Source organism: Nothobranchius furzeri, chromosome 5 (assembly GCF_043380555.1).
Source record: "Nothobranchius furzeri strain GRZ-AD chromosome 5, NfurGRZ-RIMD1, whole genome shotgun sequence".
NCBI classification, from domain to species: domain Eukaryota; kingdom Metazoa; phylum Chordata; class Actinopteri; order Cyprinodontiformes; family Nothobranchiidae; genus Nothobranchius; species Nothobranchius furzeri.
Genome location: NC_091745.1, coordinates 66,212,822 through 66,237,529, shown reverse-complemented (window position 1 = coordinate 66,237,529; position 24,708 = coordinate 66,212,822). Strand labels below are relative to the sequence as shown.

Genomic DNA, 24,708 nt, shown 5'->3' with positions numbered 1-24,708 from the left:
CCTATAAAAGTGCTATAATCCATTAATATGAACCACTATGGCTCTGTCTATAGCAGCATAACTAAAGGGATGAGCCTGGAAAACCAAAGTTAACCATAATTTTTAGATTTATCAAAAAGATAAAGGAGCATGAGGACTTAAAGCTCCGCCTCTGATTCCACTTTTAGAACATGTAGGAGGAGCTACAACTAAGCCTGCAGTCAGGGCCTTCAAGGCATTTGGGGACCCAAGGCAAGATGGACTTTGGGGCCAGTGCTCTGAGTTTACACAGTTTATTACTGCACTTATTTCATAAGCAACAAATGTCTGGAGCCTCTTACCAGCTCGGGGCCAAAGGCAATTGCCTTATTTGCCTGCTTTGTTGCTATGGGCCTGCCTTCCGTCTGAGACCCAGGCGCTCTGCTAGGAACATCTCGAGCGAGACCTTTAATGAAAGAAGGAGCTTGATCTTTCAGAACTTTAGCAGTAATATTTCAAATTCAATTCTAGATCTAACTTGGAGCCGATCAAGCCATGCTAAAACTGGAGAAACTGATCTTTAATCAGAACTGCGGCAACAGCGTTCTGGATTGGCAGGATGCTCTTTTCCACCAGTACCTTGGTATACTGACTCGATTTGGCCTGGTTCTAATATGTTTCCATTAGTACTGAGTTTCAGGTGGCCACCCATTTTTTCAGTACTTGCCTTGATGTGGTTGTAAGCCAAGCCGAATCATTGATTGTCTAAGGGTGGAGTCACTGGTTAATCCAGAGTGTTCCACTTTGCTGCAAGCTGCCTTGAGATTTTTATCATGAAAAGCGCTAAAGTTCATTACCTTGTGCCCTGGGGGCCACTCCCTAGAGATGTTTTGAACAGTGTTTACTCGAGTCCAGAAGAACACCAAGGTGTCTCGGTTTGCGTAGGAAGTAGAGTCAGGTTTAGGCATTTTTGGCCATGACTGGATGTACGTCCCCAGGAACTGAAAGCAATTATTTTCCTCCACAGATGCACTACACAACTATGCTCAGGCTCAAAGCAGCCATAGGGGCGGAGTCTTGCCGCCCTCTAGGGGGACAATCACACTCAGGAGTTATTTTAGTCACCTGTGGTAAATGTGCTGTAATTTGTGCAGTGCCTTCTTAGGGTTCCACAACCCCTCAATGTGCAATAGCAATGTACACTATAGCCACAGCTGCCCTGGGGCACACTGATAGATGTGAGACTTCCGAACACAGGCACCACCAATCCCTCCGACCACCACCAGGAGGCAAGGTGGGTTATCTGGCGGTAGCCGTGATCAAAACAACCTTCTGATTACAGGACAGCCCACTGTCTGAGCTACTGCTGCTCCTAAAACAAGATTCAACACATATTTACTACTATCCCAATCCTAACCACTTCCATTGGCTGGCATTTAAAAGCGCCTGGAACCCTTTTTTGTCCAAATCTAATCACAGATTATAGTTTCTCCTCTGAGGTCTGGATCAGCACAGGTTGTGCTCACTTATGGGCCATTCCCATCTGTACCGGGTCGGCCCGGGCCGGGTAGCGTAGGTTGATTACATATCTGGGTGGCCTGGTATTTTTCCGGGTCAACCAAGGCTCATTCTCAGCCCTCTTCTCGAGGGGGTCTGCTTCAGGCCGACCAGGGCCGACACACCCACTGCTGACAGCAAATTCACAGCTTCCATTAGAGCAAGCCTCTGATTGGTGGGTAGAATCAGCCCACATGGGCTTAAGACAAGGATGTGTGGAATCAACCGGGCCAGGCTGGGGCCGACTGGGGCTACCCGGCCCGGGCCGACCCGGTACAGATGGGAATGGCCCATTAGTCTGGTTTCTACTTAATTGGTGTTTTTTTTAAATAAGAAATTTAGACTCCCAATGTTCAATCTGCATCATATGTTGTGGCCCAGTGATCCCCAAAAGTCAGATCTCACCACCAGAACCTGAAGATGAAATATCATTCATCCACTCAGTGGACAGAGCTACCCAAACAGGTGACACACACACACACACACACACACACACACACACACACACACACACACACACACACACACACACACACACACACACACACACACACACACACACACACACACACACACACACACACACACACACACACTCACCTTTGTGTGGATGCCTGTTAATGAGGTAGATCTGTGTGCCACTACAGCAAGAATTTTGCATACTGGTTGCTATGGAAACTGTGCTTCCTTATTAGAATTACTCTCTCTCTCTGTGTGTGTGTGTGTGTGTGTGTGTGTATGTGTGTGTGTGTGTGTGTTTGTGTGTGTGTGTGTGTGTGTTTGCGAGTGCACATGAAGTGTGTGCATGTGTACCTCAAGTTTATCACATGTATTTTTTGTGTGCGTTTTGTACTTTTTGTCTACTAAGGTTTGTAACCAACATCCGTGCTCAGAGATCGAAGAGCACCCCCTTCTGTACACACGTGTAATCATATTAACTCTTCAGCTTAGTTCTAATGACGTTTTACGACAAATTATTTCAGTGTGTGGTTCTTTTGTGATTCCTGTGTAAAGAAACCAGTGGCTGACACTGCAGAATATACAAACACACCTTCTGTCACTCCATCTTGTTACAAATCAGACATCCAACTATACTTCAGCATGCTTCTCCATCACAGCCCTGACTTCATGGCACTGCCCAGCACAACTATTAGCTAGCTCTGGACCCTAACTGTGATGGTTTGAAAAAATAGTCAAGCATTCCTTTTTTTCTTTGGCAAAGCAGGTGTTGAAACATCTGAAGCATTTTCTTTCTCACATTTTCTTCAGCCCTGGTCCTGGAGCCCCATCATTGTTCTGGTTGTTTTCCTGCTCCATCTGTTCAGCAGGTCCTCAATCTCTACTGAAGCCTGTTAATCACAGATTAGAATCAAGTGTGTTAGAGCAGAGAAACAACTAAAACATGCTAGAGTTCTGATGAGCGTCACATTCTCCAGTTATAGTATCAGTTTCCATCCAGGAAGCAGAAACCCTGTTTAGTTAGGGTTAGTTTAAGTTATCATGGCTCACCTCTTTAGTTATGCTGCTATAAGCCTATGTCTAGTCCCTAGACCCTTGGATAACATGTTTATGTTTATGTATTTAACAGACACTTTTGTCCAAAGTGACTTACAAGTGATAATCAGCATGTTGCCCTTAAGGCTAACAACAACAATAACAACAACTTGACATCAATCATGGAGAGGAGGGAACAAGGAGTGGACAGTAGAGAGGCGGGACGGGTGCAGGGAGGGTGCTAGTTTAGAAGATGCTCTGAAGAGCAGGGTCTTCGGGAGTTTCTTGAAAATTGAAAAGGAAGCCCCTGTTCTGGTAGTGCTTGGTAGGTCATTCCACATTTGTGGAACGATGCATGAGAAGAGTCTGGATTGTCCTGAGCGTGGTGTAGGCACTGCTAGCCGACGATCCTGTGATGACCGTAGCGGCCGGGCCAAGACGTAAGCCTTTGCAAGAGGATTCAGGTAGATGGGAGCCGTACCATCTCGGACTTTGTATGCTAGTGTTAGCAATTTGAATTTGATGCGTGCAGCTAGCGGTAGCCAGTGGAGCTCAATGAACAGAGGGGTGACGTGTGCTCTTTTGGGCTGATTGAAGACCAGACGCACCACTGCGTTCTGGACCATTTGAAGAGGTTTCACAGTACAGGCTGGAAGACCAGTTAGAAGGGCATTGCAGTAATCAAGGTGGGAGATGACAGTAGATTGCACCAGGAGCTGGGTGGCATGTTGTGTTAGGTATGGTCTGATCTTTCGTATGTTATACAGCACAAAGCGGCATGAACGAGCAACAGAGGCAACATGATCTTTAAAGGTCAGGTGCTCATCAATCACAACACCCAGATTTCAAACTGCCTTTGAAGGAGTCAGAGATAGGAAGTCATTTTGGATTGAGATATTGTGCTGTATGGATGGTTTTGCTGGGATGACAAGTAGTTCAGTTTTATAGAGGTTTAGTTGGAGATGGTGGGATTTCATCCATTTTGATATGTCAGAGAGACAGTTTGATATTCGTGCAGAGACAGTGTGGTCGTCCGGTGGAAATGACAGATAGAGCTGGGTGTCGTCTGCATAGCAGTGGTAGGAGAAGCCATGTGATCGAATGATCTCACCCAGTGAGGTGGTGTATATGGCAAAGAGAAGAAGTCCTAGTACAGAGCCCTGGGGTACTCCTGTGGCAAGATGGTGCACGGTAGAGGATTGTCCAAGCCAAGATACCCTGAATGATCGTCCTGTGAGGTACGATTCAAACCAGGTGTGTGCTTTCTCTGTAACGCCCATGCTAGAGAGTGTGGACAAAAGGAAGCCATGGTTGATGGTGTCAACTGCAGCCAATAAGTCGAGCAGGATAAGCACTGAGGATTTGGCAGTCGCTCTAGCTTCATTCATGGCTCAGTTGATCCATCCTGATTCAGCCTCCTGCTGATGGAGATTTGATTCAATCTGCCCGCTTCCCTTTAGTAACAAACCTGATTTCATCAGAGTTTAATGACAACTGGACCAAATGTGAACTGGTTCTGTTTAAATGAACTGAACTGGGTCAGAAAGCTGTTCTGAGTGTTTATTGGATTTATCTGAAGCTCTGATGGAAAGTTGCTGCAGATAGACAACAGGAAGTGGACTGTTACCATAGTTACTGCAGTATCATGATGACTGATCGGGAGCTGATCAGCTGGTCTGACTGCATTGATCCGTTGAGCGTGAGCTTTACGGGTTAATTAAGGATGGGGGGGGGGGGGGGGGGTCGCGCAGCGCCTCCGCCACTCAGTCGGTAGGCTACAGTCGGCGGCTGATGAGGAGGAGAGTCTGACACTTAAGCGGCGGTAAGAGAAACGTATCTCCCTCTTTCATATTCCAACACCACCACCATCACAATCATCATCATCACCATGTCCGCGGCTCTTCCTTCCTCCTTCACACCATTCTGCTTGTCGGCTTTTTAAGGCCGGGTGCGCGCCTGTGTTACGGTGCTCGTACACGCTTAGACTTCGCCACATGCTTGATGAAGCTGCTGGAGCTGCCGATGGCAATGATGGTGATGAAGATGACGAGGAGGAGAATGATGTAGAAACATCCATTCGGTTAATCTTCTCTGAAGGTGTGTGCGCGCTGGCACAGTTAGATCACGCGCACTCACGCGCGCAGCCGGGATGTAAATATAGAAAGTGCGTGCGTCAGATTGGGGGAGTGACGTCGATACGTGATACTGCATTCCTCCACAGGCCATCTTCAACATCATCATCTAGTGACACGTGACTGACAGGTGAATTTTCATACCAGGCTGTCGCGTGACGGGAGCAGCACGGTTCTGATTTCTGGATGCTCAGGTGGGGTTAGGTGAAAAAGCTTCTGTCCTGTGATGGCAGAAGGGACACCTGGCTGGAACTGATCACGTCCAGCATGAGAGGGATCTCATCTGCCCACTTCCTGGTCCTGGAGGTGTGGAGGTCCTGAGTGGAGGCGGGTACCAGCCGACCACCTTGACTCTCTGCAGTGCAGTCTGCTCCTGTCCTCAGCAGAAAGGGGGTAGCGCATGCATATGGAGTTGAACTCAAAAACAGATAACCATGGGTTTTGGTAAACGTCTTCAGTTGCTGCAAGAACAGCATCTGCTGGGCTGGATAAAAAGGAGCTGATGTTCCGTTCTCACTGTAAACCCAGAGTGAGGGAGGATCTGTGGGTTCTGCTTTTAGAGCAACAGTGTTTATCATCAGTCTCTCTCTGATCCAAAAATATATATATTAAAAATTCAATTCCCTTATTAAATAAAAAAATCACTTATTTAATGATATTCCAGTGTGTTTGTTGATAAACAACTCTGTATGAGATTTAATTAGGTTTCCTTAATGAAAGACGAGTTTAAGAACAAAGTAAAAGCCTTCCCTGCAGCAGCAGCGCCCCTGCTGGTCAACCTTGGTACGAACATTTGTTGAAATTGATCAGCAAATAAAGAACAAAAAACAGTGACCCCAGACATAAAAATTATTGGTCAGTGGCATGCTGTCACTGTTTGATTAAGCCTTGTTTTTTAAATGAGAGCAAATTTTACGTCGATCGGCTCGTGTGTGCTCTCCATAACTGTCAAGTATTGTGTGATGTTCTTGTACAATTCCCCACTTGAAAGGAATGGACCCTCAATGTGAAGATGTAAACTGGATTCCACTCAAGAAACAGCCGTAGGATCAGCTGATTTTCTTTTATTTAACTTTTCCTTCAGGCAGTAACAGTAACAGGTGAAAACCTTAAAAGAGAAAACAAATACATATTTTAAATTGACAGGCAAATAAAACATACAAAAAATTTCACATTCAATTTTAAATTCTCTGCCACAATTAATGAAAAGGTTCTTACATGTTTACGTACACATTTTCCAACTTATTAGCATTTTAAATCAAATAATCAATGTCTGAATATTTTTGCTAAATTAAACAGTATTTGGGCTAACAAGTTTTATATAAATTTATGCTAAAAAATGACAAAATTTTAAATACAAAAGACTGATTTCACCATCACATAAGTTTTAACACGACTACCATGCACGGTTTTTTATCAACATAAAACAACTGGTGTATTTTCTAAGTTTTTAACCAAGTATTTTAGCCAAAAATTTTTTCCACTGGTTTCATTTAATTAAACAGGTCAAATATATATCTATATCTATATATCTATATATCTATCTATATATATATATATATATATATATATATATATATATATATATATATATATATATATATAGAGAGAGAGAGAGAGAGAGAGAGAGAGAGAGAGAGAGAGAGAGAGATATTCTTAAATTTAGTGCCCAGTTTAGTTAAACTTTCATATTTATTTCTGCCTCCTTTGATAAACAAATAGTCACATTACAAATTACACCAAACAAATCAACAGGAGCAAAGAGTCTGTTTTCCAGTCCATCTTCCACTGCAATGTTTAACAAACGAGCAAGGCAATGTGGCTTACCGGCTGTCTTTCACAAGCTTGTAGAGGGCTTGATTTTGTACAATCAATTTGGAGCTTTGACATTTGCTGTTGTCTCAGCTTGCACTGTGTTCCTAACCAAGACAAAGGGGCAGGTCCGTCACTTTATAGGTACCTGGCTCACCCAAATAACCTTGAAGATTTGTTCCACCTGATTCTCTTCACTCAAGGTAGAGAAGGAGACCATCCAGGCAGTTTGGCAGCACAATAATGCAAGTTTCTCTGCTTTCTGGCTGGTCCCTGCTTATCTTAGGAATGCTTTACCCCCTACCCTTCTTAAAAAGCCCAATCTTCTTAATCCATCTCTAAATAGCAGCTTCAGACCCATTTCCAAGCTACACCAAACATCTAGATCTTGGAAAAGGTTGTGGCTTAACAACTCATGGCTGCTCTCGATGATCATGACATCTACAATAGTTTCCAAGTTTTGGTCTTCCACCACCTCCCTCACCAAAGGTGTCCCACAAGTTTCTGTGCTGGGGCCTCTATTGTTCCTCCTTTTTCTGCCCCCTTTCCAGCATATGCTGAGCTCTAAAGGAATCTCCTACCATCTTTTCGTATATGACATCCAACTATACATCACCTTTAAGCCCCTTGAGATGTCTAAGCTGCAGCTGCTACACACCTGCTTAGACTCTATTAAAACCTGGATGGCTGGGAACTTTCTACAGCTGAACGATGAAACTTTGATCCTCATCTGTGCCCCAGACAAGCTGGTTCCCAAAGTCAGAGACTCTCTTGGTCAGCTTTCTTCTCACATCAAACCTTCTGTTAGAAATCTTGGTGTGACCTTTGACCCAGCTCTCACCCTGGATTCTCATGTCAGTTCTCTTGTTTGCGCTTCCTTCTTCCATCTCAGGAACATTGCTAAGCTGAGTCCCATTTTGTCCCGCTGTGAACTTGAGACAGTTATTCACACCGTCATCTCCTCACGCTTAGACTACTGCAACTCTCTTTTCACTTGTCTGAGAAATGCCTTCCTGAACCGTCTACAGGCGGTTTAGGATGCCTGTGCTCAGCTTCTAACCACATCCTCCAAACACACCCACATCACCCTATTCCTCCTCAGGCTGCCGGTTAACTTCAGGGTTCATTTCAAGATCCTGGTTCTGGTCTTTAGGGCCTTACATGGACAACCACCATTATAGATTGGTGATCTTCTCAGTCCCTACACCCCCAGAAGGTCCCTGAGGTTCAGTGACCAAAGCCTACTAGTTGTGCAGCGCACCAGGCTAAAGACCAAAGTTGATATTTTGTTGCTGTGGCCCCCAGACTCTGGAAGTTTGTCCCCCTAAGCCTGATTATTATGATTACATTCTTAAACCATGTTTATGTTTGTAAATATTTTGATTGTGCCTGTAGAGCACCTTGAGATTTTTTTCTTGAGAAGCGCTATATAATAAAGGTTTCTCATCATGGCAGCATTGCTCTCAGACCAAACTGACTTTGGTGTTTTTTTGCCTGCAGGTCATGTGACATATTATGAGGATGGACAGTCAATACTGAGTGAGCTTCCAGTTGCCTGGAGATCTGAGGAGAGCCAAAGGATCATGGGAGATGGAGGACCCCTTCAGACTGAGGGAAATGCTCTCCTCAAAGCTGTCTTCCAGGGAAAGCTGCGGCTTGCACGCCTGCTGCTGGAGGGCGGAGCCTACATCAATGAAGGCAATGAGCGTGGAGAAACGCCCATCTCTGCTGCCTGCTTGGCAACCTATGACGACTCACAAACCCGGCAGAGGATGGTCCGGTACCTGTTGGAGAAAGGTGCTGATCCCAACATTCCTGATAAGACTGGGCGTACGGCACTAATGCACGCCTGTGCTGAGCAGGCAGGAAAGGAAGTGGTGTCACTCTTGTTAGAAAACGGAGCTGATCCAAGTCTGAAAGACTACTCGGGTGCCTCCGCCCTCGTCCACGCCATCAATACAGGAGAACGTGATACTCTACAGGTGCTCCTTGATGCCTGCAAGGCCAAAGGCAAAGAGGTGATCATCATCACCACTGACACGTCTCCGTCCGGCACCAAGAAGACTAAACAATACCTGAACTCGCCTCCCTCCCCAGGCATTGTGGACAAACTGTCTCCTGCATGCATGTCGCCCTCAGAGGTGGAGATTGGCACCTCCTCACCTGCAGGAGACAAGAGCAATGATGAGGAGGGTATCTTCAGCTTTGCACTTACTTCAGCATTACCCCTACCTTCCGCTCGACCTCCAGGTGAAAAGAGGCCCCCTCCTCGCAAGCTGCTGAAGAGACTGAACTCAGAGCCTTGGGGCCTGGTGGCACCCTCAGTTCTGAGCGGGGTTCCTCCGGATCGGTTGGAAAAAGGTCTGGAAGAGGAAAACAGCAGTGATTTGAGCAGGACGACCACAGAGATGAATGGTCTGTCCATCTCAGAGCCAGTGAGACCCCTGTTGTCACGGAGACACAGCATTGAGACCCATGACCCTTGTTCCCCCAAACTCATTGATCGGTCCTGCTCTGAAGATTGTGCTGGGCTTTCTGCTACCCTATGGGCTGACAAGGTTCAGCAGCACCAGATCCTGTACAGAAGAAACACCGCTCCAGAGCCCCAAGAAAATGCTGGGGGGCCTGGGGCAGTACCAACCCGAGTTCTGGCTCACCCCAAACTCACCCGAATGGAGCATTATGAGTCAGACACCCACCTCTGTCCAGAGTCCATCCCAGGATCACCAGACTCTGGAAGGATGTCCGTGGATCGCAGAAGATACAACGCCTCCCCTTTGTCTCTTGTTACCAGCTCATCCAGGGAGTCTTTGGAGAACATCCCCAACTCTGTCTCTCCCATTGCCATGCGCAGGCGTCCCCCAGGTCTCCTGGAACGTCGAGGTTCTGGGACCCTGCTACTGGACCACATCTCCCACACCAGACCCGGCTTCTTGCCACCACTCAACATTAACCCCCAAAGACCCATCCCTGATATCCGTGGAAATGGAAAGCCCACCTCTCCAGTGCACCTAGGACACAAAATCCTGGTTCCAATGGCCCCAACATCACCCAAACGGGGTCCTGAGGTCAAGATGAAGAAGAAACTGATGAGAAGACACTCAATGCAGACAGAGCAGATGAAGCAGCTTTCAACCTTCCAGGAGATTCTCGCTGAGAAAGTTGTTGAGTCCAATGGGGATTGATGATTTTAGTGTGCAAAGCATGCTGGGTAGCTGCAATTTATTTGTTAGGGTGGATATTTACTGTGAATCAGATCACTGATGGAGTCATATTAACACCAGGTTTTGGTGTCTGAGGAGAGCTGCACCAACAAAGTTCAGATACAAATCACCTGATGGGAACAGGCCTTTTTGTCCTGTGTGGTCCTTGCTAAAGGGACATTTCCCAGCAGAAACCTCAATTCAGAGAACCAGAGAGAAATGTACCCATGAGGAATGAAGCTAACAGCTGCTCAGAGCAGGAACCATCTTGGTACCTAAACCTAAACTTTGAATAATCATTTAAATATTTGAAATAAAGTAAAGTAATATGTTATATCTCTTGTAGATAATTCATCATTAGCTGCATTTCAAAACCACAAAATTATTCTGTAAAACACACATCTTCTCTCCCTTAATAATAATAATAATAATAATAACAATAAAAAATAATAATAGCAATTAAATCTGCTTAAGAAGTTCAGGAGATCCTTTTCAACATGTTGCTGTGGTCATAGCCTGTTATTAGCCATCCTGTATATGTGAATATAGTCTGACGGCGCTCAGTCGTGGGGCGGTATCTACGGTATTATTTCAAGCTGTCTCCACATGCTATTGCACAAGAAACGTGACGTTCGGATGTCATTCAACGGGGCAGTCCACCAAACACTGTCAAAGAACATGCAAATTTGTCCGTTTTCTAAATAAAGGACTAAAGTACCTCTATCTGACTCAAAGAAAAGCCCAAGTCTAAATAGTCCAAAGCTGATGCCAAAGCCGCTTCAAAGAAGCCGCCATCATCTCTGTTGTTTTTCTCTTTTGCATCATCCAGCCCAAACCAATAGAGAGCCAAAGACTCCTCTCTTCCCGGTCGGCTCATGGGTCCCCGGAAGAACTAAAAATGAACGCAACTCAAAGGAGCTAGAAGAGCAATTTTCTAATCCACTTTGCCTTACGCCCTGAATCACACATACAATTCAATTCAAATGAAAATCAATGATGTGTGATTTGACCACGCCAGTCAGATGTCGCCACGTCAAAAACATAACGTCACCACATAATCTCCTCCCCCCTAGCATAGCTGCTTATCACATGGCAAGTTTTATGCGCTTGCCATGGACAAAGGAATCAACACTTCCTAAACTTACTGCCATTTTTCCTTGTTGCTTTCTCCGCTTCTGGTTCAGTGATGTCAATTGTATTCCTGGACATATTTTCACAAAACCTAAAAACTATTTTGCCCCCGTTTGAAAATAAGCATTTTCTTGGCATCAGAATGTCTTTCAAATTCCTTCGCGGACATCATATGTAAAATCCATGGTACATAACAAACGGGATTAGAAAATAGTGTTTTTATCCCCATTGACTTGCATTCATTTATTCGTTCTTCCAGGGACCCATGGTCCGGAAGTAGATGGGTGTGACTTAGGCTCCCTGCTAAATTTGGCCCTCTAAACTGATAGGGTGCTGTGATTGGCCCACCAAACCAATAGAGCGCTGTGATTGGCCCACCAAACCAATAGAACGCTGCGATTGGCCCACCAAACCGATAGAGCACTTCGATTGGCCCACCAAACCGATAGAGCACTGCAATTGGCCCACCAAACCGATAGAGCACTGCAATTGGCCCACCAAACCGATAGAGCACTGCAATTGGCCCACCAAACCGATAGAGCGCTGCAATTGGCCCACCAAACCGATAGAGCGCTGCGATTGGCCCACCAAACCGATAGAGCGCTGCGATTGGCCCACCAAACTGATAGAGCGCTGCGATTGGCCCACCAAACCAATAGAGCGCTGCGATTGGCCCACCAAACTGATAGAGCGCTGCGATTGGCCCACCAAACTGATAGAGCGCTGCGATTGGCCCACCAAACTGATAGAGCGCTGCGATTGTCATAACACAAAACTGCTCAGGCCAATGGTAGACCTGCTGAAGCTCATAAGGAGCGTGGCTATACCGATTTGCAGAGCAAAATAAGTTTGCTTCGGCTGCTGTCTGTCTAGATTTCTAGGCTCGCTGTTATGAGCAACAAGACAACAACCTCTTAGGTTGGAGCTGTGTTTGTTGGTGTGAACCAGCTGAAGGTTCCTTTTGGTCAAATTCAGACCTCTTGAATGTTTCTTATCAAAAACAAATGAGTAGAGACTTCTAAAGTCCTCATGTAATAAGGATTGTGTCTGCTGATCTGAAATAACAGGGTGGTTCTGTGATTTTAGGCCCCAGACCCAAGCCAGACCTTTTTTGGACCCAAAGACTGAACCTAGACCTAACCTAGATTCAGCCAGACCCAACCAGGATCCAAAAGACTAAGCTCAAACGTAGACCATGATGTGTTTTTATGGGAGAAACTTGCAGAGATGGGAATTGTGGCTTCAACAAGTCCTCTCCATGTCGTGTTTTTGTTCTGCTCAGCAACTGAACCAGGTTCATTCACTGTGCTGATTGAAATCACCTAGTTTTGTTGCTGAGAAGAACAAAAACATGACATGGAGATGACTTGTTGATACCACAATTCCCATCTCTGTAAACTTGTAATTTGATTGTGTTGTTGCAGCTCTTCTTGTTTCCTCTCTGATGAACAACAGGGTGCTCCACGTAGTTCCTGTAGACTCCTCATTTGTTCAGTCTGACACAGGTGTAAAGAGACATTAGATGACTTGTTTGATGTTTACAAATGCACAATTTGCACTGAGGTTGTTTCCATAGATCTTCTGATGAACATTGTGCTGCAGTTTTGGTTCATCGCTCATTGTTCATTTTTGAGTTTTTTGTTTTCAAAGCTCTGAATGGAGCTATCTGCTGTGCTGTCTGCACACACACACACACACACACACACACACACACACACACACACACACACACACACACACACACACACACACACACACACACACACACACACACACACACACACACACACACACACACACACACACACACTAGGGCTGTCGCGATTGAGGAATTCCCCCTGCGGTGAGTCAGGGCAGCTCAATATTGCGATATGCGATATTATTGCACCTCGTTTTTATTTATGTACTTAGCAAATTTGTTTGTTAATTACTAAACTCATGGCAATATTTCCTTTGAAACATTGTGCTTACACATTTAAAAAATGTTAGAAAAAAATACATGGCCATTTTTAACACTTTATTGAATGCAGATCAAAGGGCAGTAACGGCATTCTCTGACTGAATTTAAAAACAACATTCAGGAGGTTTAACTTTGAAATGGAAATTTGGCTGCAACATCTAACAGAAATAAAATAAAGTGCCCTACTATCTCCTCGATCAGCGCGGACTTTACCTCTCAGCATGCGCTGTCGCGAGATTTAATCAAGTGCGGTAATTGCGGTGGCACGTCATGCAGCGCGGTGGGTTTCTTAATATCGCGATATATTGTTCTTGCGATTATTGTGACAGCCCTAACACACACACACACACACACACACACACACACACACACACACACACACACACACACACACACACACACACACACACACACACACACACACACACACACACAGGTGAAAACAACCTGACAGCCTCGTCTCTTCCAGCCCAGTGCTGAGCAAGTTTCTGTATATTTTCTGTTGAGATGAAGTTTAATCAAACGTCGGCTTATTGTTTTAGAAATCCCAAAGAACTTGAGCAGATGGTTGAAGATGAAGCCGGCTGAGATTGTAAATATGCTGCACAAAGATTCTGCTGTCCTTTGTGTGAATCATCCAACACTGTCGGATGCTGCAGGACATTTCAAGGGTAGAGAACCGGTCCAGACCAAGCTTCGTCTCATCACTTGATGTTTCAGAAGTTTATAAAAGTTTGTTGTTAATAAATTATTGATAAAGTTCACTTAGACTGCATTCTGTATTATCTCCCCAATCCTAACCCTAATCTCTATCCCTAATCCTAACTCTGCTCTCAACCCAAACCCTAAAACTAATACTAAACCCCTTAAATCCCAAGCTGTACCTTCATCCCTGCCCCAGTTTTGCATGTACTTCTAATTACTCCCCTAATCCTAACTTAGTCTGCTAGTCCCTAATCATAAAGCTCAAACCTAACCCTGCCCTCATTGATCAAGATCATGCCAGAGAGACCCCAAGACCACCTTTGAATCACCAATGCACCACCATCACACTACCCTGAAATCACCTTCAGACCATCTTCAGATCACTTTTAAATCACAACTTCACAAAACCACCGTTGAACCAGGCCAGCCACCCAATCTTCATTCTAGTTTTGAACCACTGACACAAGATTGAGATTTTGTTGATCATTTCAACAGGACCTGTTGGAAAGTGTCTTAATCTAGACAAATTTGTCCAAAAGCTTTGATGTTCATCAGTCCACGGTAGGTCAAATTGTCTATAAATGGAGAAAATTCAGCTTTGTTGCTACTCTCTCTAGGAGTGACCGTTCTGTAAACATGACTGCATGAGCACAGCGCAGAATACTCAGTGAGGTGAAGAAGAACACTAGAGTGTCAGCTAAGACTTACAAAAATCTTGGGCATATGCTAACATCTCTGTTGGCAAATCTACGATATGTATACAGGAGGACACCACGGAGGAAGCCGCTGCTGTCCAAAAAAAAACATTGTTGCTTGGCAAGTTTGCAAAAGAACACCTGGATGTTCCACAGGAAGCTGGCCAGATGAAATCAAAGTTGAGTTGTTTGGAAGAACCACACAACACTATGTGTGGAGAAGAACAGGCACAGCACAGCAACACCAAAACCTCATCCCAACTGTGATGCATGGTGGTGAGGGCATCATGGTTTGGGGCTGCTTTGCTGCATCAGGGCCTGAGCTGATTGTTGACATTGAAGGAAAAATGACATCTCAAATGTATCAAGACATTTTGCAGGATAACTTATGGCCATCTGTTTACCAGCTGAAGCTCAGCAGAAGATGGTTGATGCAACAGGACAACAACCCAACGCATAGAAGTAAATCAACAACAGAAAATGCACCTTATGGAGTGTCCCAGTCAGAATCCTGACCTCAGACCTCAGACACACCAGGCATCCCAAGAATATTGCCATACTGAAATAGTTGTGTAAAGAAGAATGGTCAAGAATTATTCCTGAACGTTGTTTAGGTCTGATCTGCAACTACAGGAAACATTTGATTGAAGGTTTTGCTGCCAAAGGAGGTTCAACCAGTTATTACATCCAAGGATGCACACACACACACACACACACACACACACACACACACACACACACACACACACACACACACACACACACACACACTTATTCTACCTGCGCATGGTGTGTTAAAATACACATAATAAATTATTTGTGATATATATATATATATATATATATATATATATATATATATATATATATATATATATATATATATATATATGTGTGTGTGTGTGTGTGTGTGTGTGTGTGTGTGTATAAATTGAAGTTAAACTTTATTATCCTGAAGGGACATTTGTTGCAAAGTCAGCAGTTATATATGTATAAAAAGGTAACACTAGTTATTAGAGTCCTCTCTTGCTGGAGTCTACAAGAGTGATGGGACAATTTCCTCAGTTTATCAGTTTTAGGTGGTGTCCTTCTGCATATCCATCCTGATATGATTGGAAGAAGATGAGATAAGAGCTTTGAAAATGTAAGAATTGGCTCAATAAAACACTCATGAAAACAGGTGCAAAGTGCAAAGTTCCTGACAAGAGTGCATACGCTGATGTGATTTCTTTACAACTCAACTGTTTTGTTGATGATCTTTACTGGAGGGATCAAGGTGGGGATTTTGATAAATTCAGTGTGCATATATTTTTTATGTTTATGTCTAAAAAGCTAATCTCTAGAGCAGGTTTTTTAACAACATAATGGATCAAGGAAATTTTGGGTTGTACAAGGACCAACACCCCATTTAACATCATGAAAGTGTCTAGCTCTTTCTGTATCTAAGGGTGGAGTCTGTGACCACCTCCTTTCCTGTACAGCTTTTTTCATTAAATGTGTTTACAAAAGCCTTGAGGCAATATTGGTCTAGAACCAAGGATTTCACTCTCAGGCTTCCCCTGGTGATCTGGTTTAAGGTTCCGCCCCCAGCTGGCTTACCCCATCACGCACGCATTTTTTGACACTATGGCTGTTTCCTGCTATTGTCCTCTGCACTACAACACTTCATATTCATCCTGCATAAACTAATATAAATGTGTATAGATTCATAATTGTAAATGATGCTTATCTCTTGCACAAAGCCCATTATTCTAGAAATGATTGCCCACATGATCCAATTAACAAAGGGGCATCTGGCATCAGTCCTCTGTTGCCACGGCGCAGAGTCGATGCAGGCAGGGCTGAAGGCGGGATTTAATCTGGGGCAGACATTTACTGGAAAAGACATTAAGTGACGTAGCTCACATAATGTGAAAAACACAAACTGATAACCAGTTCCTCCTTTAGAAACAGCCGGATGCTGGTTGTGCCACCTGCTGCCATCTGCTACTGGAGCTGATTTAGAGGAGAAACCGTGGCATCGGACCGATCAGGAAGCAACTCTGAGATTCTGCCGCTACTCTTCTCTTCTCACATCGAACATGTCAATCTCTTCATCAGCAACAGACAACTTGATAGTGGTGGCACACATTCCAAGAAGAATAAACTATGCTTTACCTTCACCCGATGGGACAAGCCAGGGAAATACTTGCAGCCGACAAGTTCCTTTGTGTATCGGGGTGAGACTCTTGTCATCATCAGCTGGTTTATAGTGAGGTCATTACTAAGCTTACACTTGTTGATGATTTGAAGTGGATAAAAAGCGATCAAGGCTGATGTCAGGGCTCCTGCCCCCCCAATGAGTGTTCTGATGATGTTTTTGTTTGTGGTCAACGATTCTCGTCTTAGTCTGTTTCACCATCTGTTCTACAGGCAGCACAGATCATCGTTGCTTTGGTCTTAATTGGACTTGGGTCCTTCTTGGCAACTCAGTTTGAATCTCTGGTTTCTGAGTCTTATGTGTTTGTCTGGGCTCCGCTGATCGTAAGTGGCTTCACAAGCTCCTCCATTATTCTGTTTCCTGGTCTCTCAACCTTTGTTTCTTACAGTTTATTGCTGCTGGATGTTCTACAATGGCTGCTGGTTGGACAGCAGAAAGCTCTCTGGTCAGTAACTCTCCACTGTTGCATCCCTTATGAACACGACAGGTGTGCTGACCCGTCTTTGTCATGCAGGTGAGAGCAGCTCTCAGGATAAATGTTGCTGCTGCAGTGCTCTCCCTCATCACTTTCATCCTCTACTTTGTGTGGATCGTATTAAACAACAACACAGATCCTTTTACAGATAAGGTGAGACTTAAGTTTTTGTTTTGGACGTTGCCCCAGGAGATTCTAGGTATCTCCAGAAGACACGTTCCTACCCCAATCAAAGACTTTAACCACAAAGAATAATTTAATTGTGTTTCCTCTTTCAGTCTTATACAGGGCTCCTGTTCATGTCACCATTATTACCCTTCTTGGAGTTTATCTTGTCAAGTTTTGTTGCACAAGGCTGTTGCAGAAACTCATGCACGCTGCAGGTTGGTACACACACACCTGAGCGCACAGATGTTTACTCGGGGCCTGTTGCAGCAACAAAATGCCAGTAATAGGAACTGTTTCTTTTTACACCATTTTAAAAGTAAAAAAATGTAATAATTCATTTTTAATAGATTTAACATCTTCTGTTACATTTAATATATCATAAAAACAATGTGATCTATAATTGATCTAATAACTGATACAATTCATTCTTAATTACTAGGTTCAAAAGAATAAAATATAAAATATATCAAAATGCATTTTTAGACATTCTATAACAACCCTGATGGCCAAATTTTACAGAACAAGTTCTGCTTTGTTTGGGGCAGCAGTAGCTCAGGAGGTAGAGCGGGTTGCCTCATGATCGGAAGGTCATTGATTCCAGCTCCTGCCAGGGGTATTCTGCTGTTGTGTCCTTGGGCAAGACACACAACTTGCCTGTGTTGGTGGTGGTCAGAGGGGCCGATGGTGCCAAATGGCAACCTCGCCTCTGTCAGACTGCTGCAGGGCAGCTGTGGCTACAAAGTAGCTTACCATCACTGGCAGTGTGTGAATGTGAGAGTGCATGAATATGTCTTTGAGTGTCTTAAAAAGCACTGTATAAGTTTGATGTATTATTATTAGTATTATTATTGTTGTTATTTGTTCAGAGTGGAACTGGGATGCTCAATGCTTATGAATCTGGCTCAGGAACTGGATGATGTTAGTTGTGAACTGGTTCTGTCTAAATAAAATGAATTGGACTCAACCAAATATGGAACCATTTTGAAAATCTTTGAGTTTGGTACCACAGGGTCAGAACTTCCTTCAGTGACCCTTTTCTTTAATATGTTCTGACCCAGCAAGTTGGATCTTTGACATATTTTCTACTTCCAACAATTTGAAGGACAAAGTCCACTTACTGCCAGATAGAGGCCACTCACTGATGGCTGCTACGGTAACCAAGGATGTGTACATGTAATTGGTCATAATGTTGCTTGTTGTTAACCATGGAGCTGTCAGACAACCAGCAGGCTGCATCTCTGCATCCTCACCTCCCTGTGTGACTCATGACGATCTGCATTACCTGTGACTGAGTAGCACGAAACAATCAACTAACTCAGTAATCATTAATCAGACCAATCACACCTAAGGAACTGATCAGCGAGCTGCTGGTGTCTAAATCAAATCTCTGATCTTTGTGTCTGCAGCCGAGCCTCACCATTGTTGGACAGCTGCATGGAAATACTTCCGAACAGGCTCCGCCCCCATATTCACCATAGTGGCTCCACCCCCATCTAAGGTTTGTTCTGCTGGTGTCATACAAGTCATCATTCCCTGTAAAATGAGTTTTTTATTATTATTGTTGCACAAATCCGGTAATCATGAAGTGCTTTGAGAAAGTAGTTCGCCAGCACATCAGACTATCTCCCCCGGGACTTTGATCCTTACGAGTTTGCATACCGCTCCAAAGAAGACTCCATCACTGTAGCCCTCTACTTGTGCTGAGCCACCTGGAGCAGCAGCAGAGGTACCTCCGGATGCTCTTTGTGGATTACATCTCAGCTTTTAACACAATCATTCCTGACATTCTCATCGACAAACTGGTCGCCATCAGACTTGCCCCTCTCACATGCGACTGGAAAAAGGACTTTCTTACCAACTGACTCCAGACTCTGACCCCACCTCTCCTGAACTCGCACAATGAACACCGGCTCCCCACAAGGCTGTGTGCCGAGCCCCCAGCTCAACTGTCTGTACACCCACGACTGCAGTCCAGCCCACAACAGCAACCTTGTTGTTAAGGTTGCTGATGACACCACAGTGGTAGGACTCATCCAAAAGGCTGATGAGGCAGATTACAGAGAGGAGGTCCTGAAGCTGAAGTTGAAGTTTGAACATCAAGAAAACTAAAGAGATCATCACAGATTTCAGGAGGCACAGTACAGAATTAGCCCCCCTTTTCATCAATGGGGAATGTAAGGACCCGCTCCACACATTCTGGTTTCTTGGCGTGATCATCTCTGCTGACATCTCCTGGACAAACAACATCACAGCTGTCCTCAAAAAGGCTCAGCAGCAGCTACACTTCCTGAGGGTCCTCAGGAAGCACAACATGGACTCTAACCTGCAACTGACCTTCCACCACTCATCCACTGACAACCTGCTGACCTATTGCATCACAGTAGGGTACGGCAGCTGCACCGTGACAGACAGGGAGAAGCTTCAGAAGGTTGTGAAGGCAGCACAAAAGATCACCGGCTGCCCCCTACCCTCCCTGATGGATATTTACACCTCTTGCTGCCTCAGCAGAGCAAAAACATCATCAAGGATGTGACTTGTTTAACCTATTGCTCTCTGGGAGGCGCTACAGGTGCATCACAACCAGGACAAACAGGCTCAAGAGCAGATTTCCCCCCAGAGAGCCTAAACCACTTTAAACTCCCACATGCACTAACACTATCCGACTTCAGGTCTCCCTTCTGCTTATCAATTTGTGGACTATCCAATATCTATATCCTCTTGACAATAACTGCAATACCCATTTTAGCACAACTTCACACCATTTGTTTATTTATTGTTTTGACTGCTTGTGTTTGACTGCACTGAAGAACTTGCTTTTAATCTCAATGTACCTGTGTATTGTGACAATAAAAGACATTCTGTTCTATTCTAATTTAGTTGAATGCTACAATAATCACTGAGCTCTAATAGACAAAAGATAAATGCCTTTTGTTATCCTCTCTTCCACAGTTGGCTTGAAGTGTACAGACGGACATTAATTCAATTCAGGTTGAGTTAGGGTTCAAGCTGGTGCCATATTAGCAGAGGTGTGTACTCGAGTCAGATTTGAGTCGTTATTTTAATGACTTCTGACTTGACTTGATAAAATCTATGAAGACTTATGACTTGACTTGGACTTGAATACCAATCACTTGCGACTTGAATCGACTTGCATCTGTTGGCTTGATGATGACTTGAGCATATTTGATATTTTAGCACAAAAGTGGCCCAACATGGACAAATATAAATGATTCTTCGTTCTGGGTTTGATCTTGTTCTGCTAAATGCAGCAGCACTTTGTTTAGAACCAGTTTCAGTTGCACTTTCTGCTTGTTTGAGCAAACAAATTAAGCTTTAAGAAGAATTATTTCTGAAATGTATTTATCGTTGCCATTAAATTGAAGTTGGACAGATGACTTGATTATGTCTTGAAAATTCAAAGTTATGGACTTGGACTTGACTTGGACTTCTACATTATTGACTTTAGACTCGACTTGGACTTGGTTGTCGTTGACTTGGACTTGACTCGAGACTTGACTGGAAAGACTTGTGACTTGCAAAGCAGTGACTTGGTAACACCTCTGCCTTTGGGAAATGCAGCATACAATTATTGGCACTGTTATTTCTTCAGTTAAATAACATTTTGGTTACAACTCTCTAAAACACAATGAGTTGCTTAGCATTTCTGTCCAAAATAAACTTTGCAGAGTCTTCATCAGTTTTGAGCCTTTTTAGATTACAAAGCTCCATCTATCTTTTAAAAGTAAGAAGCAGAAGACAGTAGAGGAATCAATAACTTCGATACTGGTTTTGGTTGTTACCTTGCAAATGTGCAACTTCTTCTACCGTCACCCCGTAGTGCACGCTGGGGAGTGGAGCACATTCTCGTTGAGTGACAGCTCTCCCTTATGGATACGCAAATAAGGGTTGGGTTAATTTCCTGCATTTCAATATTGTGTTAAATTAAAAGTATTTAATTATTTTTCAACTAACAACTGAAATAAGTGAGCTTTATAACCTAAAAATATTTTCAATTAAATATCATTATCATCAAATAGCAAGAAGTGAAATGTTTGGCCTGGTTTGCTGTTTTGTTTGAACCCAGTGGACCATAATAATAATGATAGTAATAATTCCACCTGGTGGTTGTGGGCTGAATTAGGATTTAATGATAGCCTACCTAGCTGATGGATCTCCTTCACTAGCCATCTAACTGCATTAAAAACCTTTGCAACAACTTGTCCTGGGACATTTATCATCTCCTTAGGAAACTGTGTGTGGGGCAGATAAGGCAAACAAGAAAACCATCAACCACTAAACCAAAGCTTCCTCCCAACTTTTCTTTAAACTGAATTTAACATAATTTAATGACCTCTTTGGCCATGAAACCCAATAATAAAATTTAGCAGGAACTGCAGGGTGACATCATCATGATGTTGCAATGTTTTCTCTTTGTTCTTTCATTCATTTTCATTCACCGTCTCATTGTGAACTCCTCAGTGTCCCAGCAAAAGGAGGAGAGACAATAGAGACAATCTGAACCCAGCTTGGCAGACATCACATACACTGGTTTTCTGTGCATAATATTGCATTCAGTGTCTGATTTGAGGCTTGTTGATTGGTGCAGGGTTTGGTAAATTGAGTGCTTTAAGATATATATATATATATATATATATATATATATATATATATATATATATATATATATATATATATTACCTCTACTTATGCACAATTAGCTGTGATACTCTATCTAAATATAGAATATCAGCCCTACTTGGTCTTTGTGTGTTTATCAGAAGATTCTAGGATTCTTTGTTTATTAGCGGATCGTACACACTTCAATTTGATTCAGAAAACAGTCAGGTTTATAAAAGTAAGAATTAATTTTACAATTAAAACATGACAGGTTAACTAACATTTACTCTGACTGGATGGAGCCTTGGGGTCCTGCCGGAGGAGCTGGTGGACAAGGCCGGGGAGAGGACGGCCTGGAGCTCCCTAGTTGGGATGCTGCCCCCGCGACCCGGACCCGGATAAGCGGAGGAAGACGAGACGAGAGACGAGACGAGACGGGGATGGAGCCAGATGTGATGTATGACACCTATGTGTGAATGCGATGTGGTCAGAACTTCCATATCTAGGAGAGCTGAGTTCTGGATGTAAAAGAATTGCGTTAAGCTATGAAGTTGATTATTATCAAAAACACATCAGACGCAATCCGTCATGTCTATACACCCGCTCGAAGATCCTCACGATAGATCCGGAATGTCGAAGTCCTCAGACTTCCAGGCATCGAGGTCCGTAGAAGAAACTGTGGCGCTACTAGACGGGTCTTAGAGTTGTCTCCAGGTCACAACAGACGGATGGAATCGCACGGCTGGCGGACTCTTAAGGAGTCTGAACAATATCAGCTTGTTCTGCAGGAACTGTTTGTGTTTCAGCTTTGCAGGTGTAAAAAGGTTTTGACGGCGTGTCAAAAGCTTTGATGGGTTAAAGAGACTTTTGCTTCAGGTGGCCGGTCTGAAGCTTTCTCAAGAACTGATGAATCACTAGAGTGATCAGTTTTAATGTTCTCATGTTATGATTTGTGTAGCCAACCAGAGGTTGACAAGTTTGAGGAATATTACCAAGAGTCTCAGAAACATGCCTTCCTTGATCCAGAGGCTCTGATCTGGGGTAAAGGCTGTTTATGTGTCACAAGTTTAACTTAACCTTACTTTGATCTTGTGTGAGTGCAAGTGGTGATGACCTTGTCATATCAACATGCTGAAACATATTTCAATCACTGCAATCATAACATTAATTTCAAACTTCAATTGTTAATTAATGAAATATTTCATGACATTATAATTACTATAAGTAGCAATAAAAAAATGTTTATTTAATGATTATCTACCTTATCAGTTTTAGAAGTTCATATTTAATTTAGGAAGTCATTCTTTGATTTAGCAACTGATCCGAGCTGCGAGTGTTAGGCATGAAGAATCCTGTAGGGTGATTAGGATGGACCATGAGGAGAGAACATTATTGTTGAAAATTCATTATCTGTGTTCAGAGCTGCAGAGAGGCTCTGAGTTCCAGCTGATAGGATGAAGGCAGGCCAATTTAAAGGGAACACGTGCAGTCTCGTGTCTCCTTTTTGACCAGATGTTGAACGGTCAAACAGTACCTAAAAACTGACCACTGCTGGACGTTACATTGGGCCAGTCACACACAAGATCCATCTCTCTCTCTCTCTAGCATCTGAGCCTGACTTGGTCTAGCCAATTAACTCTTAATTCGTTGTAATTTTATTTAAAAAAAAAAAGGATGTTTGCTGATTCCTTGTCTTTTCTTTAGATTGTTGGTGTCACTGTAGCCACTGGGACTTTTGAACCTGAAAACAAACAGAAAAGCTGCATCTTCCTCGTCGTTATTCACTAAAAAACTCCTCAGAGTTCAAGAGACAGAATGCGGTTGGGCTGGCATGAACTCATCATTGGCTGCAACCAAATCACTCATGCTAGCCGGTCCGTTTGATGGTACTGGTAGCAATAATTATTTTAGGGTTACATAATTCAGCTGTTTACTTAAACTTCACATTACTATGATATTTGTTGTCTTCTGCACAAAACTTCTGCTTTATACACAAAGGGGGTAAAACACACAAAAACCTCACATAAACTAACAAAAGACTCTTCAGAGCCAGAGGAATGTGAGGGGACTGAGCTGTTAGCACTAGACTGATGGCGCCGAGTGTGTCAAGAGAACAAAATTCAAGTATAGTGGTGATACTTTATCAGCATTACCAAAAATGTGTGGCTGCAGCTACAACCATCACACTAGTTAAAAAAACAGAATTATAGATTATTGATCTTCCACAGCCCTTTCTGCAGAGCACACACCACCAGAGTCCACAGGAGGACCACCTCCATCATCAGAGACTCCTTCTCATAGCGTGGACCGTTCACACAGACCTTCGGACAGGAGGCACAGGAGCGTGAAACGCACTCTTCCTTTCCCACAACCACAAGACATGAATAGATGCACCGTCACTTCTGTAGTTTATACTTTTGCTTATTTATTGTTTTTGCATGTTACCCTTTTACCCTATACTTGATTATTCTTTGGCATCCAGTGTGGGCAGAAAAATATGAATTTCACTGTGCAGGAAACATTTCCTTCTGTACTTATGACAATAAAACGGTGAATCAAATAGTGAACAGAGAAGCTCTACTTCCTGTTTGCATCACCCTT

General features: G+C 43.5%; 2 protein-coding genes across 3 annotated transcripts; both read left to right on the top strand.

Moving 5' to 3' along the window:
- Nucleotides 1-4,739: 4,739 nt before the first annotated feature.
- LOC107379236 (ankyrin repeat domain-containing protein 34A) lies at nt 4,740-14,011 on the top strand. The gene is made up of 2 exons (XM_015949900.3): nt 4,740-4,831; nt 8,454-14,011. Exon 2 carries the CDS (start codon nt 8,537-8,539, stop codon nt 10,136-10,138), a length of 1,602 nt encoding a protein of 533 aa, XP_015805386.1. The 5' UTR covers nt 4,740-4,831; nt 8,454-8,536; the 3' UTR covers nt 10,139-14,011.
- A 2,533-nt stretch (nt 14,012-16,544) lies between these two features.
- Nucleotides 16,545-24,669, top strand: LOC107379235 (membrane-spanning 4-domains subfamily A member 4D). Of its 2 annotated transcripts, XM_054740911.2 has the most exons (7): nt 16,545-16,866; nt 17,060-17,170; nt 17,236-17,292; nt 17,362-17,475; nt 17,601-17,705; nt 18,897-18,988; nt 24,336-24,669. In XM_054740911.2, the coding sequence occupies exons 1-6, from the start codon at nt 16,729-16,731 to the stop codon at nt 18,966-18,968; spliced, it is 597 nt and encodes a 198-aa protein (XP_054596886.1). In that variant the 5' UTR covers nt 16,545-16,728; the 3' UTR covers nt 18,969-18,988; nt 24,336-24,669. The 2 variants fall into 2 exon arrangements, with proteins under 2 accessions (XP_054596886.1, XP_070407937.1); XM_070551836.1 differs by lacking the exon at nt 24,336-24,669 and having other exon boundaries at nt 18,897-20,362.
- The last annotated feature ends 39 nt before the right edge of the window (nt 24,670-24,708 follow it).